Source organism: Babylonia areolata, chromosome 32 (genome assembly GCF_041734735.1).
Source record: "Babylonia areolata isolate BAREFJ2019XMU chromosome 32, ASM4173473v1, whole genome shotgun sequence".
NCBI lineage: Eukaryota > Metazoa > Mollusca > Gastropoda > Neogastropoda > Buccinidae > Babylonia > Babylonia areolata.
The window spans coordinates 12,720,679-12,741,200 of record NC_134907.1 but is presented as its reverse complement, the minus strand read 5'-3'; the positions used below and the strand labels follow the sequence as shown (position 1 = coordinate 12,741,200).

The 20,522-nt window shown below is 41.4% G+C and overlaps 1 protein-coding gene across 1 annotated transcript; it reads left to right on the top strand.

Annotated features, from left to right (window-relative positions):
- Positions 1-9,859: 9,859 nt before the first annotated feature.
- Positions 9,860-19,550, top strand: LOC143276473 (uncharacterized). The gene is made up of 6 exons (XM_076580983.1): positions 9,860-10,033; positions 12,207-12,393; positions 12,543-12,691; positions 15,305-15,491; positions 16,402-16,567; positions 18,903-19,550. Exons 1-6 carry the CDS (start codon positions 9,988-9,990, stop codon positions 18,963-18,965), a joined length of 798 nt encoding a protein of 265 aa, XP_076437098.1. The 5' UTR covers positions 9,860-9,987; the 3' UTR covers positions 18,966-19,550.
- The last annotated feature ends 972 nt before the right edge of the window (positions 19,551-20,522 follow it).

Sequence of the window (20,522 nt, the reverse complement as noted above, 5' to 3'; positions counted from 1 at the left end):
TCCATCACTGCTGGCGTGTTCCATCACTGCTGGCGTGTTCCATCACCACTGCTGGTGTGTTCCATTCCATCACTGCTGGTGTGTTCCATCACCACTGCTGGTGTGTTCCATCACTGCTGGGAGTGAACAGGGGTGTGGGGGTGGCTGAACATCCTTCCATCCTCCTCTCTTCCCACATCAGGGAGGGTGTGGCCTGTGACGGGCATCACGTGCTGTCTTTGGGGTGTGTGGAGTCGGGTGGGGGGTGGCTGACCATCCTTCCATCCTCCTCTCTTCCCAAATCAGGCAGGGTGTGGCCTGTGACGGGCATCAACTGGATATCTGAATTCGAAAACCTGAAAGCTGTGTTTGACAATGGCGATGGATCAGTTCCAGAGACAGAACGGTGTGAATGCTAACTTGTATGACAACAACAACAACTACTACTACAAGGACGACGACAATGACTTCGACTACTACTACCACCACCACAACAACTATCACAACTACATCCACTTCCAAGACAGCAGCAACAACAACCACTACAACTAAGACGACGACGATGACGACAACGATGAATGCTACAAATACTACTAGTTGTGGGCGTGGAGGTGACGCTGGTTCTGGTTATGGTAATAGATATCCTGCTATTTTATTTCATTCAGTTATTTCTTTTCTTCTCTTTTATCTTATTTAATTTTTTCTATTTGATCAGTTGTTCAAGGATGTAAAAATTCATCCCATTCCCTTTCTTTCCCCACGTCAGAATACAACCCATTGTTTTCAACAATTTAATTGTTTATAACTGTATTCCCCAGCCCCCTTTTTTCTTTATTTTAAAGAATTTATTATTACCATAACCATTATTATTGTCATTATCATTTTTTTTTTAATTAAAGCAAAATTATTTTAATTTTCCAAAACATCTATTTACTTTCCTTATTTATCTATCATTGCTTTCTTTCTTATTTCATATTTTAATTCTTCTTATTATTTATGGCTTTATTTTATCAGCTCTGGGCGAAACTTGGCAGTAGTGAATTTTCCTCACAATATTACGTCATGGCGGGCTTGCGTCATAATAGCTGCGTAAGTGTGACACTGGTAACATGTAACCAACTTATCCCTTCAAAGGAACGTGGAATATTTGACAGATTGATGTGTTTGTTTTTCTGTTTTCTTTTTTCTCTTCACACACACACACACACACACACACACACACACACATATATATATATATATATATATATATATATATATATATACAGAGAGAGAGAGAGAGAGAGAGATACTGCTTCGGGTGACAATGATGACCCCTCAGTGGCAGCGAAGCGGTAACACCGTTTAAATCATATTTTGGTATATCTCGGGCATTGAAAATTTTCTTTCAAGTCCGAGGTAAAGGAGACGTTCCCATCGCCTCAAAAACACTGTAATATATGTCCGTTTTCATAGATCTGCAGAGATCCGTGTCCAACAACTCACTGAGAAACAACGACACCATCCATTCACTTTCTTTTTTCTGTTCATTCTAGTTAATTCAGTATCCACTTTAAAACATTCATATGCAGTAAACAAGTTAATGTTTATTTCATAAATTCTTTAAATTCGGTGGTAAAGTAGACGTTGCCATGGTGTCAGGCTTTGCAACATGTTTTGTCAAGATCTGTGGCACTGAGCAGTGCCGTGTAGACGATGCTGACCTTAACTCAGTGAAACGGTCGATTCACATCTTCTTTTCTGATCATTCTAGCTAATTCAGTGTCCACTTTAGAATATTCATATGCAGCAAACACGCTATAATGTAGTTAGTATCACTGTACGTTTTCTGTCCAGAATGTGTATTTCTTTGCTTTTAATTGCAAACAAGAAAAAAACGGCGTCATAACGTATTCTCACCAGACATTAGGTCAGCTGCATACGGGTAACAGGAGTTTTCGGAATCCAAAACGAAGATCAACGAACTAAACTGTTAATGATTAGAAAATACGGCTAAATTTGGGAGACGTACAACCTATTATTGGTATGACTGCGAAGATTTTTTTTCTGCTATGTTTAAGCCAAATTTGGTATTGGCAGACAAAGTACTTCCAGAGAAAATGGCAATGTTAAAGTTTACCACACACACACACATACACATACACATACACACACACACACAATCGAACACCGGGTTATAACATAGACTCAATTTGTTTACACAAGTGAGTCAAAAAGAGTGTATAAAAACCAACATTCTTATGACGTGGCAATGTGGTTTGTAGGAATTGCAATTTTCTATTTAAACAAAGGTTTCTGAAAATTGCAGAGAATGATGAAGACACACACACACACACACATACACACACACACACACACACACACACACACACACACACACATATATATATATATATATAGAGAGAGAGAGAGAGAGAGAGAGAAGTTTTACCTGTGATGGCAAAAACCACCAGAAGAACGGCGAAATACAGCTTCATGCTTGGTGTGACTGGTCTCAAGCTTACCGTTCAGAACAGTCAGACAAACTTGCCCACTAACGCTCTTCTTCTCTTTGCACTGGTTTCTCTCTCAACGATTCTCTTTTTCAGTGGCGCTCCACACAGTAGCGCACGCAGTCAGTTTTATACCGTCCTGTCAGCGTATCCATTGCGACGTAATCTCGTCATTATTGTCATTTCAATTCTACAGCTCTGCGCATGTTCACGCAATCGATTGCAATTTCGTGATTTGAAAAGTAAACCGTGAGTGCTTTGCTCTTTGGAAAACTGACATTTTGCCGGCACCGGTGTCCTTGGAAATGGACGTGGTGAAGTGGTGGTCTAGTGGTCATGCGCCCGAATGTCCACGGGTTCCAGTCCCACATGAAGACCATGCTTTTTTTTCTCCACCCTTCCTCACTCTCTGCTAGACTTGAGTCGATACACAGAGGTCCTGTATGCAGCATGCCCAGGAAGCAGGAAAAGTGTGCAGTGATGGCCTAGAGGTAACGCGTCCACCTAGGAAGTGAGAGAATCTGAGCGCACTGGTTCGAATCACGGCACAGCCGCAAGTGTTTTCTCCCCCTCCACTAGACCTTGAGTGGTGGTCTGAACACTAGTCATTCGGATGAGATGATAAACTGAGGTCCCGTGTGCAGCATGCACTTAGCACACGTAAAAGAACCCACGACAACAAAAGGGTTGTTCCTGGGAAAATTCTGTAGAAAAATCCACTTCGATAGGAAAACAAATAAGAAAAACTGCATGCAGGAAAAAAAAAAAAAAAAAAAAAAAAAGGTGGCGCTCTCAGTGTAGCGACGTGCTCTCCCTGGGGAAAGCAGCCCCAATTTCACACAGAGAAATCTGTTGTGACAAAAATCAGTAATAGATTATTATACATACAAGAACTCCCATGGCAACGAAAAATAATTGCTGATGATAACATAGGCCTACTTTTGAGGTCCTGTATGAAGTGACATGCACAGACAGCATCAAAACGGTTGTCCCTGGCATTCAAACAACAGCAAAAAAGGCAATTCATTTAAAAAATTTTTATTCTAGATGTGCACAAGGGGCTTAAAATGGTTTGAACTGCCATAAGGATGGACTTAATTTTTATGACGAATGCCACCATATCCAATCTGAGCAGCAAATCACCTCAAATTATTATGTAGGCTGTCCCTGCCTCTCAAATACCCCAGGTTAACTCACTCAGTACGGCCAGTCCTCTCTTCTCCTCCACACAGACCCCTCGGATGTCCAGTGGGTGTCTGAATGACCCAACCTTTAGCTTCCGTCGTCAGAATTGTGGTATTCTTTGTCAACATTCACGTCTTCAGTATAAGAGCCTTCCGCTTGCAATATTTTGATGAGGGTAATTGGGGTGAAACGCTGTGAACGTCGTCTCTTTCGCCGTTCGTATGGAAAGAGTTAAGATAATGACAGATAATGTGAGTTTTGAAGCTCTTTGTCTCCGGTAATGGTCCCAGTCTATTCCTGAACAAACATAACAGGTGGACCACACGCTGTTGGAAAATATTTCAGAAACGATTTCAACCCCACCCAACCCCACCATCCCTATGTTGCAGCCACACCATTCCGAAAAAAAAAATCATGATAAGATTTCCCTTGTCTGTATAATCCAAACACAGGTGTTATCATCACTGCTCTCTGTCTCTGTCTGTCTGTCTGTCTGTCTGTCTGTCTCTCTCTCTCTCTCTCTCTTACATTTAAAAAACTGTTTTTCCCTTCATGCGTGTGTGTGTGTTAGTGTGTGTGTGTGTGTGTGTGTGTGTGTGTGTGTGTGTGTGTGTGTGTGTGTGTGTGTGTGTGTGTGTGTGTGTTACTCGCTTCCGTTTCGTACAGATGTGAGCGATGTTGTGTCTCTCAGTTTGTCGCTGTGTTATACTTGTACATTATACATGTATTAAGTATAACAACATTTATATGCGTATATGTTTCTGTGTCTCTTTGAACAACGGCAGATGTGTAAGTTGGCCAAAGTGCTAATGTCATCTTTGGGTTTGGGAGTGGAGGGAGGGCCGGTCAGATGGAGAAAGCAAATAGGGTAATAGGCATAAATATGTAAGCCATCACAAACCGTAAAAATTAATGTTCTTATTGAAGATTTTTTTTTTTCGGTTTGGAGATAGTACCACTGAAATCTGTCTAAAAAAGAAAAAGAAAAAAAAAGGAGAGCCGCGCGCCGCATTGACATTTTGCGCGACCTAGCTGCATAACAGACACAATAAATTTTGTTGACACGAGTCGTCTCTAAAAATAATAACTACAATTACTGTGTGCTGGATTACAGTCGATTTATAGAAACTGTCATGAGGATTGGGGATTTGATATTTTATTCGTGTTTAAAATTTCCCCCACTCCTGGGTCAATCACTCCAATAATCTCTCTGTCTCTCTCTGTCTCTGCCTCTCTCCTTCTCCATCACACACACACACACACACACACACACACACACACACACACACACACACACACTGACATTCAGACACTGACAACATACACGCACTCACGCACACATGCACTCACACGACACACAGACATACACTTGTATATCTTCTCAGCCACTCTGGACTTTTCGGGCTTTCATTATCTAGTTGCTGCTCTTCATCGCAGATCCCCGACGATTGAAAAATGTCAAAGGCCTTCATGAGATCAAATAAATGTTGTCAACAGTTTCTGGTTTTGCTCCCAAAAAAAACTTCTCCTGGAGCCGAAGAAGATCATGTGATCACAGTTGCGCCATCTTTTCGGAGGCTTGACTGTGTCTGTGGTAGAATGCCCTGCTTGACATGAACGATCAGTCCATTTGGCGGGATTCTGGCTTTTTTTCTTTTTTTTTCTGTCAATAGGAGAGAAACTCCATGGTGGCGGTTGCCACATAACTGAGAGGGTTACATAAAAACCAAGTGGTGGTCTTCCAATCTTTACTTCCCCCCCCCCCTATCTTACCCCCTCCACACCCTCCTCCTCCTCCTGCCTCCTTTCCTCTTCAACTTTATATGCTTATCATTAAAGCCCGCGCTCACATGGGAAAATTACCAACAATCGTGTGACCCAAATGAATCGAAGGGAGGAAGGGGGTGGGGGTGGGTGGGGGTCGGGGGATGAGGTGGGGTGGAAGGGGGGGCGCACACACATAATCCACATTGCCACACTAGTAACGCCCCTATCATATCGACAGTTGTCACTTGGACACAAAACGCCGAAAGGGCACCCCTGTGAAATTGGCAACAATCTCATTCATGGCCTTGAATGCATCCAAGGAGAGGGAGGTGGGGGTCGGGGGTAAAACTGTTAGCACATTCTTGCCTTTCAGCTCCCCCATCTCCACAACTTCCCTTCCCCCACCAATACAACCCCCCCCCCCTCCCCTCTACCCCCAACACAACCCCTTCACCACCACCCTTCACCCCCACCCCACCCCAACTGCAGCAACCTCTCCTCCACCCCGCCCCCTCCCCTCTACCCCCAACACAACCCCTTCACCACCACCCTTCACCCCCACCCCACCCCAACTGCAGCAACCTCTCCTCCATCACCCCGCCCCCTCCCCCAAAGGTGGAGCGCCACGTTTCTGACTGTCTGGAATGTTTGTTTGCCCTCTGCCTTTTGCACCATAAACATCAAAATGCATTGACTGGGTTCATCAGTGGCAGCAATATGTGATGATTATTTCATGGATAGGGAAATAGCTTTTATTTGTCGTTGTTCTCTATATCTCTACCCACCCCACCCCCACCCACCCACCCCTCCCTCTCTCTCTCTCTCTCTGCTCATGGTTCTTTATTTTTCTTTGGCAATACCCATGAAATTGCGAACTGTCATGTCACTATGACATTTCTGCTTATGACATTACACAGTGTCAGTATCTCTCCGACGTGTGGCATGTGCATTCTAAATGTGAATTGCGCTGGAGCATGTCACTGTATCCGGCATTTCTTTCAGAATATTATGCCCGTTTACAAAGGCATCTTTAATCCTTTCCAAGCAATCGTTTCGTCGACGAATAGTGAATGGCTGTTCAGGATAATCCTTCACGTTCACAATCAATTTCTGAGCAAAGAAAACTGAATGCAGATTCAGTTTCAGATTTCGTATCGCGAACGCTCATCCCAAAATTCGTAGTCCGTTCCATTGTACAATCCTTGAAAAACGAACAGCATGGTTCTGTTTCAGTAGTTTAATTAAAAAAAATCTCTAAGGAGATAAAAAAATTAAAAAATAAATAAAATCCCAGTCCAGATATGAGACTCGAACCCGTGGACATTCGCGTCGCACTGAGTCAGGTGCATGACCACTAGGCCACCACTCCACCACCTCCATTTCCAGGGACACCTGTGTCCGCAAATTGTCAGTTTCCCAAAGAGCAAAGCACTCACGGTTTTCTTTTCAAACCACGAAATTGCAGTCGATTGCGTGAAATTGCGCAGAACTTTAGAATTGAAATGACAACAATGACGAGATTACGTACGTCGCAATGGGTACGCTGACAGGACGGTATAAAACTGATTACTCGCGCTGCTGTGTAGAGCGCCACGCCTACACACCTAACACAACCGACAGACTGTTTAGTTATACAAGCAGCTAACAACTAGCAAACTAAGAAAATAACCAACTATCTAACTAACTTAGCAGAAGGAGGACGAGAAGGAGGAAGAAGAGGAGGAAACTTTTCAAATAACTTATCTGGAACTTAAGGCAGCATATCAAAGCTTTCAGAAAAAAAATTGCAGAGTGAACATTCCCGTCATCCAATGGAAAAATCATACTGCAGTCACATGCATCAATACCATGGGCAACAGTCATTTTGAAAGATTGACAGTCATAAACAGTACCATCGAATAGATCTTTAACCTGCATACCCTTTGCAAAAAACAAACAAACAAATAAACAACAACAAAAACACCAAAAAAACCCAGTTTCTTGCACCAAAGAGAGTTCTGCCACACCTTCATGACTTCAAGAAGGTGTTTGACAGAGTCTGGTAGCAAGCACTATGGGCCACAATAAAAGAAACAATACGAAGTAGCATCGGCCAAAATCTTATCAAAACCATCCAACAACAAAACTCAGTGCAACACTCACACAGGGTGCTATTGAGGAGTGGTTCCATACCTTGTTGGAGTTTGTCAGGGTTGCTTTCTGTTACCCACACTGTTCAACATATTCCAGGAGTACACATACACAAACAAAAACAGACACACATATAACACACACACACACACACACACACACACACACACACACACACACACACACACACACATAATTGACATGAAAATCCCACGAGGATCAGGAATAACACCAATACTTTTCAACATGTTAACTCGCGATCTTTCACAAATCTTGATGAAATGTTGAAAAGGTGCAGTATGCAGACAATATATGCATATGGATGAAAGTAACGATAACGCGCGCGCGTGCGTGTATGTTGTCAATGTCTGAATGTCAGTGTGTGTGTGTGTGTGTGTGTGTGTGTGTGTGTGTGTGTGTGTGTGTGTGTGTGTGTGTGTGTGTGTGTGTGTGTGTGTGTGTGTGTATGATGGAGAAGGAGAGAGGCAGATACAGAGAGATTATTGGAGCGATTGACCCAGGAGTGGAGGAAATTTCAAACACGAACAAAACATCAAATCGCCAAACCTCGTGACTGTTTCTAGTCTGGATAAATCGACTGTAATCCAGCACATAGTAATTGTAGTTATTATTTTTAGTGACGACTCGTGTCACCAAAATTTATTGTGTCTGCTATGCAGCTAGTTCGCGCAAAATGTCAGTGCGGCACGCGGCTCTGCTTCTTTTTTTTTTCTTTTCTTTTTTTTAGACAGATTTCAGCAGCACTATCTCCAAACCTATAATAAAATAAATAAATAAAATAAAATAAATTTAAAAAAAAAAATCTTCAATAAGAACATTTTCGGTTTGTGATGGCTTACATATTCATGCCTATTACCCTACTTGCTTTTTCCATCTGACCGGCCCTCCCTCCACTCCCAAATCCGGAGGTGAGTGTTAGCCTAGTGGTAACGTGTCCACTTAGAAACTGAGAGAATCTGAGCGCAATGGTTCGAATCCCACAGTCACCAGTATTTTCTCCCCCTCCACCAGACCTTGAGTGGTGGTCTGGACGCTCGTCATTCGGATGAGATCATGAACCGACATTCCGTGTGCAGCATGCACATAATGCACGTAAAAGAACCCGCGGCAACAAAAAGGGTTGTCCCCGATAAACTACTGTAGAAGAATCCACTTTGATGGGAAAACTAATACACTTGCAGGCAGGAAAAGGGAAGAAAAAAAAGGTGGTGCTCTCAAGAGAGGCATGGAGAGCCCACATAATGATTTGAGGTGATTTTCTGCTCAGATTGGATATGGTGGCATTCGTCATAAAAATAAAGTCCATCCTTATGGCAGTTCAAACCATTTTAAGCCCCTTGTGCACATCTAGAATAAAATGTTTTTAAAATGAATTCCCTTTTTTGCTGTTGTTTGAATGCCAGGGACAACCGTTTTGATGCTGTCTGTGCATATCACTTCATACAGGACCTCAAAAGTAGGCCTATGTTATCATCAGCAATTATTTTTCGTTGCCGTGGGAGTTCTTGTATTGTATAATAATCTATTACTGATTTTTGTCACAACAGATTTCTCTGTGTGAAATTGGGGCTGCTTTCCCCAGGGAGAGCACGTCGCTACACTGAGAGCGCCACCTATTTTTTTTGTATTATTTTCCTGCATGCAGTTTTTCTTATTTGTTTTCCTATCGAAGTGAATTTTTCTACAGAATTTTGCCAGGAACAACCCTTTTGTTGTCGTGGGTTCTTTTACGTGCGCTAAGTGCATGCTGCACACGGGACCTCAGTTTATAATCTCATCTGAATGACTAGCGTTCAGACAACCACTCAAGGTCTAGTGGAGGGGGAGAAAACACTTGCGACTGTGCCGTGATTCGAACCAGTGCGCTCAGATTCTCTCACTTCCTAGGTGGACGCGTTACCTCTAGGCCATCACTGCACACTTTTCCTGCTTCCTGGGCATGCTGCATACAGGACCTCTGTGTATCGACTCAAGTCTAGCAGAGAGTGAGGAAGGGTGGAGAAAAAAAAGCACGGTCTTCATGTGGGACTGGAACCCGTGGACATTTGTGTCGCACTGAATCGGGCGCATGACCACTAGACCACCACTTCACCACGTCCATTTCCAAGGACACCGTTGCCGGCAAAATGTCAGTTTTCCAAAGAGCAAAGCACTCACGGTTTACTTTTCAAATCACGAAATTGCAGTCGATTGCGTGAGTTGTAGAACTGAAATGACAATAATGACGAGATTACGTCGCAATGGATACGCTGACAGGACGGTATAAAACTGACTGCGTGCGCTACTGTGTGGAGCGCCACTGAAAAAGAGAATCGTTGAGAGAGAAACCAGTGGCAAAGAGAAGAAGAGCGTTAGTGGGCAAGTTTGTCTGACTGTTCTGAACGGTAAACTTGAGACCAGTCACACCAAGAAGATGAAGCCGTATTTCGCCGTTCTTCTGGTGGTTTTTGCCATCACAGGTAAAACTTGTGTGTGTGTGTGTGTGTGTGTGTGTGTGTGTGTAGTCAACTTTAACATTGCCATTTTCTCTGGAAGTACTTTGTCTGCCAATACCAAATTTGGCTTAAACATAGCAGAAAAAAATCTTCGCAGTCATACCAATAATAGGTTGTACGTCTCCCAAATTTAGCCGTATTTTCTAATCATTAACAGTTTAGTTCGTTGATCTTCGTTTTGGATCCCGAAAACTGCTGTTACCCGTATGCAGCTGCCCTATTGTCTGGTGAGAATACGTTATGACGCCGTTTTTTTTCTTGTTTGCAATTAAAAGCAAAGAAATACACATTCTGGACAGAAAACGTACAGTGATACTAACTACATTATTAGTGTGTTTGCTGCATATGAATATTCTAAAGTGGACACTGAATTAGCTAAAATGATCAGAAAAGAAGATGTGAATTGACCATTTCACTGAGTTAAGGTCAGCATCGTCTACACGGCACTGCTCAGTGCCACAGATCTTGACAAAACATGTTGCAAAGCCTGACACCATGGCAACGTCTACTTTACCACCGAATTTAAAGAATTTATGAAATAAACATTAACTTGTTTACTGCATATGAATGTTTTAAAGTGGATACTGAATTAACTAGAATGAACAGAAAAAAGAAAGTGAATGGATGGTGTCGTTGTTTCTCAGTGAGTTGTTGGACACGGATCTCTGCAGATCTATAAAAACGGACATATATTACAGTGTTTTTGAGGCGATGGGAATGTCTCCTTTATCTCGGACTTGAAAGAAAATTTTCAATGCCCGAGATATACCAAAATATGATTTAAACGGTGTTACCGCTTCGCTGCCACTGAGGGGTCATCGTTGTCACCGGAAGCAGTATCTCTCTCTCTCTCTCTCTCTCTCTCTCTAATAATAATAATATATATATATATATATATATATATATATATATGTGTGTGTGTGTGTGTGTGTGTGTGTGAAGAGAAAAAAGAAAACAGAAAAACAAACACATCAATCTGTCAAATATTCCACGTTCCTTTGAAGGGATTAGTTGGTTACATGTTACCAGTGTCACACTTACGCAGCTATTATGACGCAAGCCCACCATGACGTACATATTGTGATGAAAATTCACTACTGCCAAGTTTCGCCCAGAGCTGATAAAATAAAGCGATAAATAATAACAAGAACTAAAAAATGAAATAAGAAAAAAAGCAATGATAGATAAATAAAGAAAAATAAATAGATGTTTTGGAAAAATAAAACAATTTTGCTTTAATTAAAAAGAAAAAAATATGATAATGACAATAATAATGTTTATGGTAATAATAAATTCTTTAAAATAAAGAAAAAAGGGGTCTGGGGAATACAGTCATAAACAATTAAATTGTTGAAAACAATGGGTTGTATTCTGACGAGGGGAAAGAAAGGGAATGGGATGAATTTTTACATCCTTGAACAACTGATAAAATAGAAAAAATTAAATAAGATAAAAGAAAAGAAAAGAAAAAACTGAATGAAATAAAATAGCAGGATATATATCACCATAACCAGAACCAGCGTCACCTCCACGCCCACAACTAGTAGTATTTGTAGCATTCATCGTTGTCGTCATCGTCGTCGATGTCGTCGCCTTAGTTGTAGTGGTTGTTGTTGCTGCTGTCTTGGAAGTGGATGTAGTTGTGGTAGTTGTTGTGGTGGTGGTAGTAGTAGTCGAAGTCATTGTCGTCGTCCTTGTAGTAGTAGTTGTTGTTGTTGTCATACAAGTTAGCATTCACACCGTTCTGTCTCTGGAACTGATCCATCGCCATTGTCAAACACAGCTTTCAGGTTTTCGAATTCAGATATCCAGTTGTAGGTTGTTTCGGCCAAAAGGGTGGACTGTCCTCAGTTTCGTCATTCAGAACTGTTTTATATATACATACATATGTGTGTATGTGTGTGTGTGTGTGTGTGTGTGTGTGTGTGTGTGTGTGTGTGTGTGTGTGTGTGTGTGTGTGAGGCTTTTTTTTTTTCCTCTGCCGAAAAGTTTTGTGAATCAGTGTGACTAGCGGTGTGCCTGATTTTCTTTTCCAGTGTTTTTTTTTTTCTTTCCTCGGGTCCCTGTTCAGTGTGGATGGAGAACAATGTTGCTCATGCACTCATTGATCATGAATTATTGTGTTTCTCTGCTCAAGCGGTAGCAAGCAGCAGCAGGATCCAGGGAGAGAACTGCACCAATGGTCAGGAGGTGATTCAGTTTTACATGGAAAGTAGATGCCCAGAAACCAGAAAGGTTTCCCGGAATATTGACAGAAAACAACGTCGGTTGATGAGGCAGCCCAGTGTGGAAAACCTGCGTGGTTATGTCACCGACGTGTGTAGGTAGGTTGTATGTGTGTGTGTGTGTGTGTGCGTGCGTGCGTGCGTGCGTGTGCGTGCGTGCGTGCGTGCGTGTGTGTGTGTGTGTGTGTGTGTGTGTGTGTGTCTTCTTCTTCTTCTTCTTATCATTATTATCATTATCATGTCCAAAGAAAGTTGAAGCCAGCGGTGAGGACATGCTTTGCGGAAGCGGTCAGTGACTGTGACCCTGTGGAAAGACAGTACCTGATCGGACTTTCCCAGAACACCGGCACTATCTGCACGCCCAACGGAACGGACATCAGTCCCTGGATGGAGCATTGTACGTAAGACATAGACATACTGTGCTGTAAGTAGGGCATAGACATACTGTGCTGTAAGCAGGACATAGACATACTGTGTTGTAAGCAGGACATAGACATACTGTGCTGTAAGAGGGCATTGACATACTGTGCTGTAAGTAGGGCATAGAATACTGTGTTGCAAGCAGAACATAGACATACTGTGCTATAAGTAGGACATAGACGTACTGGGCTGTACGTAGAGCATAGACATACTGTATTGCAAGCAGGATATAGACATACTGTGCTGTAAGCAGGGCATAGACATACTGAGCTGCAAGCAGGACATAGACATACTGTGCTATAAGTAGGACATGGACGTACTGTGCTGTAAGTAGGGCATAGACATACTGTGTTGCAAGCAGGACATAGACATAGTGTGCTATAAGTAGGACATTGACGTACTGTGCTATTGTACTGACGTAGGACATAGACATACAGAATTGTAAGTAGAACATAGATGTACTGTGCTGTTAGTTTGACATAAACTTACTGTTCTGTGAGTGGGACATAGACATACTGTGCAGTAAGAAGGACATAGATTATATAGACACACTGTGTTTGAAGTAGGACATAGACATACTTTACTGTAAGTAGGTCACAGACATACAGTAATTTAAGTTGGACACAGACATACAGTATTGTAAGTAGAAAAAAAATATACCGTGTTGTAAGTAGGACACAGACATATTGTCAGTTAAACAAATGTGTATTTTAAGTTGGACGAAGACAAACAGCATTGAAAGTATTGGTATTTGTTTGTATTTCTTTTTATCGCAACAGATTTCTCTGTGTGAAATTCGGGCTGCTCTCACCAGGGTGAGCGCCTCGCTATACTACAGCGCCACCCCTTTTTTTTCTTGTATTTTTTTTCCTGAGTGCAGTTTTATTTGTTTTTCCTATTGAAGTGGATTTTTCTACAGAATTTTGCCAGGAATAACCCTTTTGTTGCCGTGGGTTCTTTTACGTGCGCTGGGTGCAAGCTGCACACAGGACCTCGGTTTATCGTCTCATCCAAATGACTAGCGTCCAGACCACCACTGAAGGTCTAGTGGAGGGGGAGAAAATATTGGCGGCTGAGCCGTGATTCGAATCAGCGCACTCAGATTCTCTCGCTTCCTAAGCGGACGCGTTACCTCTAGGCCATCACTTAAAGTAGGACATAGACATACAGTATTGTAAGTAGAACATAAACGTAAAGTATACAGACATAGACATTCCGAATCAGAAGTAAGTCACAGAAATACTGTATTATAAGCAGGACTTAGGAAAACAATACTGTGAGTGCGACATGCAGTATTGTTAGTAGGACACAGATATACTGTGCTGTAAGTAGGTCATGCACCTACTGTTCTGTAAGTGGCTCATAAACATACAGCACTGAAAGTAGGGATGTATTATAAGACATTGACATACAGTAATGTAAGTAGGTTATAGACATACTGTACAGTAATTATGGCAGAGACATACTGTAACTAGGACACAAACAAACAGAATTATAAGTAGGACACACACACTGTGCTATAGGTATATGCATACTGGATTGTAAGTAGGATGTAGACATACAGTATTGTTAGCAGGACATAGACTTACAGTATTGTAAGTAAGACATAGATATAATGTGCTGAAAGAAGGAATTAAACATATTGTAAGTAGGGCATAGACAAACTGTATTTTAAGTAGGACGCAGACATACTGTATCAAAAGTAGGACATAGACATGCAATATTGTGAGTAGGACACAGACATACTGTATCAAAGGTAGGATATAGACATGCAGTATTGTTAGTAGGATGATGACATAATGCAAGTAGGACATAGACATGCAGTATTGTGAGTAGAACATAGACATAATATATCGAAAGTAGGACATAGACATACAGTATTGTAAGCAAAACAGACATACAGTACTATTAGACACAGACATAGAGTACTGTAAGTAGGATTTAGACATACAATATTGTATGTAGGATATAGACATACTTATTGTCAGTAGGACAATGACATGCATTATTGTGAGAAGGACATAGACATATCGTACTGGGAGTAGAACACAGACATGCAGTATTATATGACATGGATATATAGAACTTTAAGTAGGATATACTGTATTGAAAGTAGGACATAGACATATCGTATTGTAAGTGGGACACAGACATACAGTATTTTAAGTAGGACATAGTCATACAGTATTGCAAGTAGGAAGATAACATATTGTAAGTATGACATAGTCATGCAGTATTGTGAGTAGGACATAGACATACAGTATTGTAAGTAGAAAATAGACATATAGTATAATGAGACAGAAATGGAGTATTGGGAGAAGGACTCAGACACATAAAATTTATATAGACTGTAGACATATTATGAGCAGGACATAGACATACAGTACTGTAGGTAGAACATAGACAAAATATCGTTGTTAGTAGGACATAGACCTGCATTATTGCGAGTAGGATATAAACATGCAGTATTGTAAGTAGGACCTAGCCAGGATTATAAGACAAAGACATAAAGTGCCGTTGTTAGGACATAACAATCATGGACATCAACACCACCACCATCATCATCATCATTGTTAATGGCCCGTTGCAGTGTTGGGCAGACTGACCGATGATGATGTAGCTCACGACCGTTCGTGCCGGAGAAACAGGAGAAGACGTCGTAGAGATCAAGAATGTTTCGAGGAAGCCACACGACGAGAAAACTTTGCGGACTTCCGAAGTCTTCGTTCCTACATGGATTCGGCCACTGTGAGGGAACTCGCTCCTGTTCTCCAGAGGTGAGGTGATTGTGTGGGTGTGGGTATAGGTCTGTGGAGGAGGATGGGGTGGTGGTGGAGGGGGATCGGAGTGTGTGTGTGTGTGTGTGTGTGTGTGTGTGTGTGTGTGTGTGTGTGTGTGTGTGTGTGTGTGTGTGTGTGTGTGTGTGTGTGTGTGTAACTGTCTGTTGTGATTAAGATTTATACAGTGGAACACATCATACAATTGTTATTTTCAGGTTAACACATCCAATGAAATATAAAACAATGCCATTCAATGCAGTTCATATTACCAGTATCACCATACGAAACTATACATATAACGAAGAAAAAACAAACAAACAAACGAAAAAACACCTGCTTCACGATACGTATCATGGCTTGTGTTGACTGACATGTGTATTTGTGTGAGGGATTGGAGATATATGGTCCCCCCCCCCCCCCCCGGCCCATTCACCTCCGTTCAACGTCAATTGTATTAGCAGAATTTATGTTATGCATATTTTTAATGAATGGTCATACTCTAGACGCTCATCTGTCAATATAGAGTCCATGAGGGTCTGGGTTCGAATCCCGCTCTCAGCCTTTCTCCCAAGTTTGACTGGAAAATCAAACTGAGCGTCTAGTCAGTCGGATGGGAAGATAAACTGATGTCCCATATGCAGCACGCAATTGGCGCACTGAAAAAGAACCCATGGCAATAAAAGTGTTGTCCTCTTGCGAAATTCTGCAGAAGAAATCCAGTGTGATAGGTCCACAAATATGTACACATGAACTCAAGGCCTGACTAAGCGCGTTGGTTCACACATCTGCCTAACAGATGTGGTGCAGCGTATATGGGTTTGGCTGAGTGCAGTTACACATTCTTGAGAAACTTAAACTGAAACTGTGAGCTGCATCTTGACTGTTCTTGACTGATTGGCATCACCAGGATCATGCTCCACTTCTACGGCTGCGTGGCAGAAGCCTTTGCTGACGACGGGAACCGCTGCCGCAACTGGCGGCGCAACATTTTGGCCATGATGGTCTTTTACAGCAGGGATGTTCCGGGGCTGCATCTCAACTACACCACAGAAGAGATTGATGACATGTTTGAGGTAATGGTGATGGTGATGTTGATGATGATGATCATGATGATAACAGATTGGCACCTTGTTGGAGGTTATGATGATGATGGTAGGCCTACGTGGTGATGATATTAACATTGATGCCATGCTTCAGATAATGGTGATGGTTATAATGATGATGATGATGTGATGGGATGGTAAGGTGGTCACGTGTGAGAAAGTGAAGACAGGTAGAAGATATTTTTGCAGAGGAGATTCGCAGCCAGGCAAGCTAGACTCAGGGGAAAACGGTGCGTTGGTTGGCACTGGCTCACATCTTATTATTCAGTTCCACCGAACCGCAAAGCCAGCACCGTGCTGCGACTCACAGAATTGGTCCTCCCATTGCGCGGGCATTAAGGGGCCAAATTTAGCGTTGTCTGACTTTAGGCTCCGGGAAATAACAAAAAAACATATTGCATATCACACAAAACTGCAAAAGACGAGCATTTTCTTGAGCTAAACCATTTTCTAGCAGAATAATGTAGTTAAAAACTGTAAACAAAAAGTTACTGAACCAAATTCAGTTTCAACGAGTTCGTTTTGTATTTCTGTACATTACAACAATCGATACGTCGCAATATTTTATATAATTGTAACAATTAAATAACTCAAAATCCTGAGTTTCCAACCATATAAAAATTGTCTATAGAATCTGCTTCAAAAGATTTTTAGTTAATGTCAAAATTTAGGAGGAAACTCAACGGACTGCTCCCGTGCTGACAGCGCTTGTTGGTGCTTTTGGCACTTGTGATCGGCAATGTAATACTTCGGTTAAACAGACCACAAACCAATTATACATGTATGATATGAATCAGATCGATAACAGAAATGTAGACATCTGCAAAACACGCTGTAAAAATGTCAAGGTATTGTAAAGCATATTTTGCTCAAATCGGCATTGACGGATTCCAGTGATTTTAAGAAAGGATAGTTTTGTGGGGCCGAAATGCTGTCAGACGTTTTGTACCATCGCATGCCTGTAACTTAGACACGGAAAGCGGTACATGAGAAGAAAGCTTAATCATTAACATTTAAATGCACAATCTGAATTCCACAGCAACTAATTGATTTATATTAGACGAAGGGTTTTGTACATTTTAAATCAGTAGATTTCGAAGGTCGCGCCAGAATTCCTTCACATAAATATCAATTTAAAAGAATAATGGGCTTTCTGGCCTAATGATATTATTATAGCAAACAGGAACTTCTTTTGCTAAGCATGGAAGTTATATTTATTTTGCATGTCTTTGGTGCAGGTAGTAAAAAAGGGAAATTAATCTGTAATTAATGCTGGGGGGTTAATTTGCTTTAAACTGATCTTTATCATCTTAAACATTAAATTTTGAAATTATACTCAATACATAAAAAGCTTGTGTTTTACTCTCAGTGTACAGGACTTCACTATGTTAATTCACCCAAGTGGTCGTTTTCGGAAAATACTCAAGTCAACACTACGAGTGGACTTTATAGATCTGCTGGCTGAGCCCTGAAGGTCATGGGCAAAAATCAGTTGCGTACACATATTTATACATATTCAAAGCGCGTGCTCATATTCCTCGCGAACGAAGGATGCCATTTTGTTTCAAGTTGTTGATCTGCCCGTTCAATCCTATATTCAATCAACAATACACTATAACATGTGATGGAAGGTTGGAGAAGGAGACCGTTAAATATTTATTCAGAGAAAGATTTGTGAACGCCTCATCACTTACTGGATTATCCCACAAACTGCCACGATAAAAATATCAACAAAATCAGTCGGAATTCACAGTTAAAAATAATAAACCATGAGAGTCAGTACCCTTGATCTGATTTTTCTCAAAATGAAGTCCTTTTCACTTCATACGACGTTTAGGATCGAAGTACTTTTACTTGGCCCTACATGTTGTTAGTTTAACAAAATACTCAACTTTCATATATCAACTTTAAAACTATAAAACTAGAATGAACATAAAAGAGAAATTGAATCAACCGTGTCGTACTCAGTACATTCCCGGCGGGTGTAACTAAACTGCGAATACCGCAAACGATTTATCGCCCTTAAAAAAGCATGTTTAAATATTACATTTTAAAACATCAGTTAAAGAGCCACGATAGTGTAATGGGTAAGACACAGTTTCTTCTCACCCGAAAACGCGAGGTTCGAATCTGCCGTCAGGACTTTTTTTTTTCTTTTATTTTTTTTTTATTTTTACCCGAAGCTTCATAATAACAAATACAGAATACATTTTAACGATTAGATTTTTTTTTTTTTAAAGTGTATTACCAGTGAGTCTTGAAGGCCTTGCCTTTCTTGTTTGTTTTGTTTTGTTTTTTCGTTCAGTTCCCAGAAGCTGACTTCGACAGACGTCGCTGGGTCGGAAGCTTTCTCAACCCCCTGGAGTGATACGACAGATCCCGACGAACAGCCAGACCGTGTTGCCGACCAAATGCTCCTCTGACACGTTTTTTCTCTTTTCCTGAACAGTCTATGATGCACCATTTGTGCTGTTTTTGCTCTGGCGATTAGGCGGTAGTAATATTGTTAACGCTTGCATGGGCACTAGCCGTCCTGTCTGCATTGTTGTTTGCTGCCTTTAGAATTATGACTTTTTAAATGTGTGTTTTTTTGTTGTTGTTTTGTAATTTCCCCTTTATCAACGATTTGTTTGTTGCTGTAATCTGAGGTGGGTGGGGGGGAGGGGGGAAGGTGGTCCTCGGCAGAGTTTTGTAGTTTGACTTGTGAGGTCGGCCGGACGATAAGCAATGGTGTGTTACTCTGTAGCGGAGGTGTAGCGGAGCAGGTCCGATTAACCTATTGCCGTTCCGCCTCCTCTTTGATCGTACAGCCACCCTCAGTGACCTCCTCGTCCTGTTTCGCCTACCCGCTTAGCCTATTCACCTCTCTCTTCCACCCTCTCTCTCTCAAACACACACACACACACACACACACACACACACACACACACACACACACACACACACTACATACCCACATATACAGGCGCACGAGCGTGCAATCCAAACACTGACACACACAAAGACAGAACTAAGTACATAGGTGAACTGGGAATAGGTTAATCGGGAAAACCAAATTTGGTGACAGGCAAATCGGGAATAGGCGATTTAGAATGGCAGAACCCTAGCCTTACAATGATCATTGACTGCCATCATTCTACTGCCAGTAGGGAAATGTTTTTGCATTTTGTTATCGTTAAAAAAAAAAAAGAAAAAAAAGGGGGGTGGGGGGGGATGGGGAGGAGGGGCAGAGGGGGGGGGGGGATGTGTGTGTGTGTGTGGGTTATTGTTTCCTTTTTTTCTTCTTCATCTTTTTTTTAAAATAACTAATAACGTTTTTTACACACACATGCATACGCATATATACACACGGACATAAACAGAAACGCACAAGAACAACGCAAACCGGCGAAAAGATGATCTTTTCGTATGATTATTTATTTCTTTTTTCTTCTTCTTCTTCTCCAGATCAGATGCGATGGAAGCAACCTTGAGCAAGATTATATCTACAGTTTTTTGTTTCAACCTAAATCAGTTATGAAAGTTTCGGTCTTTTACCTTGATGTAAAAAATCAGGATGTTTTATTGCTGTTTTTTTCCCCCTCTTTATTGATATTTCTATACATCAAAGTGTGCATGAAAGTGGCCAGACCCGTTTTTGTTCTAAACTGTTGAGGGAAAAGAAGAAAAATAAAAGCTTCTATACGCACTTTTCATTTTTGACATTTTCGTTGTTGTTCCTTTTCCTTTTCTTTCTTTCTTTCTTTTTCTTTTTTTCGTTAGGTTAGTAGACTACGACCTACCTTCCTATATACCTAACACAACCAATAGACTGAGTGACCAGCCAACCATCCAAGCATCTAACAACTACAAACTAAATAACTAATCAACTATCTAACTACCTTAGCAGAAGGAGGAGGAGGACGAGAAGAAAGAGGAGGAGGAA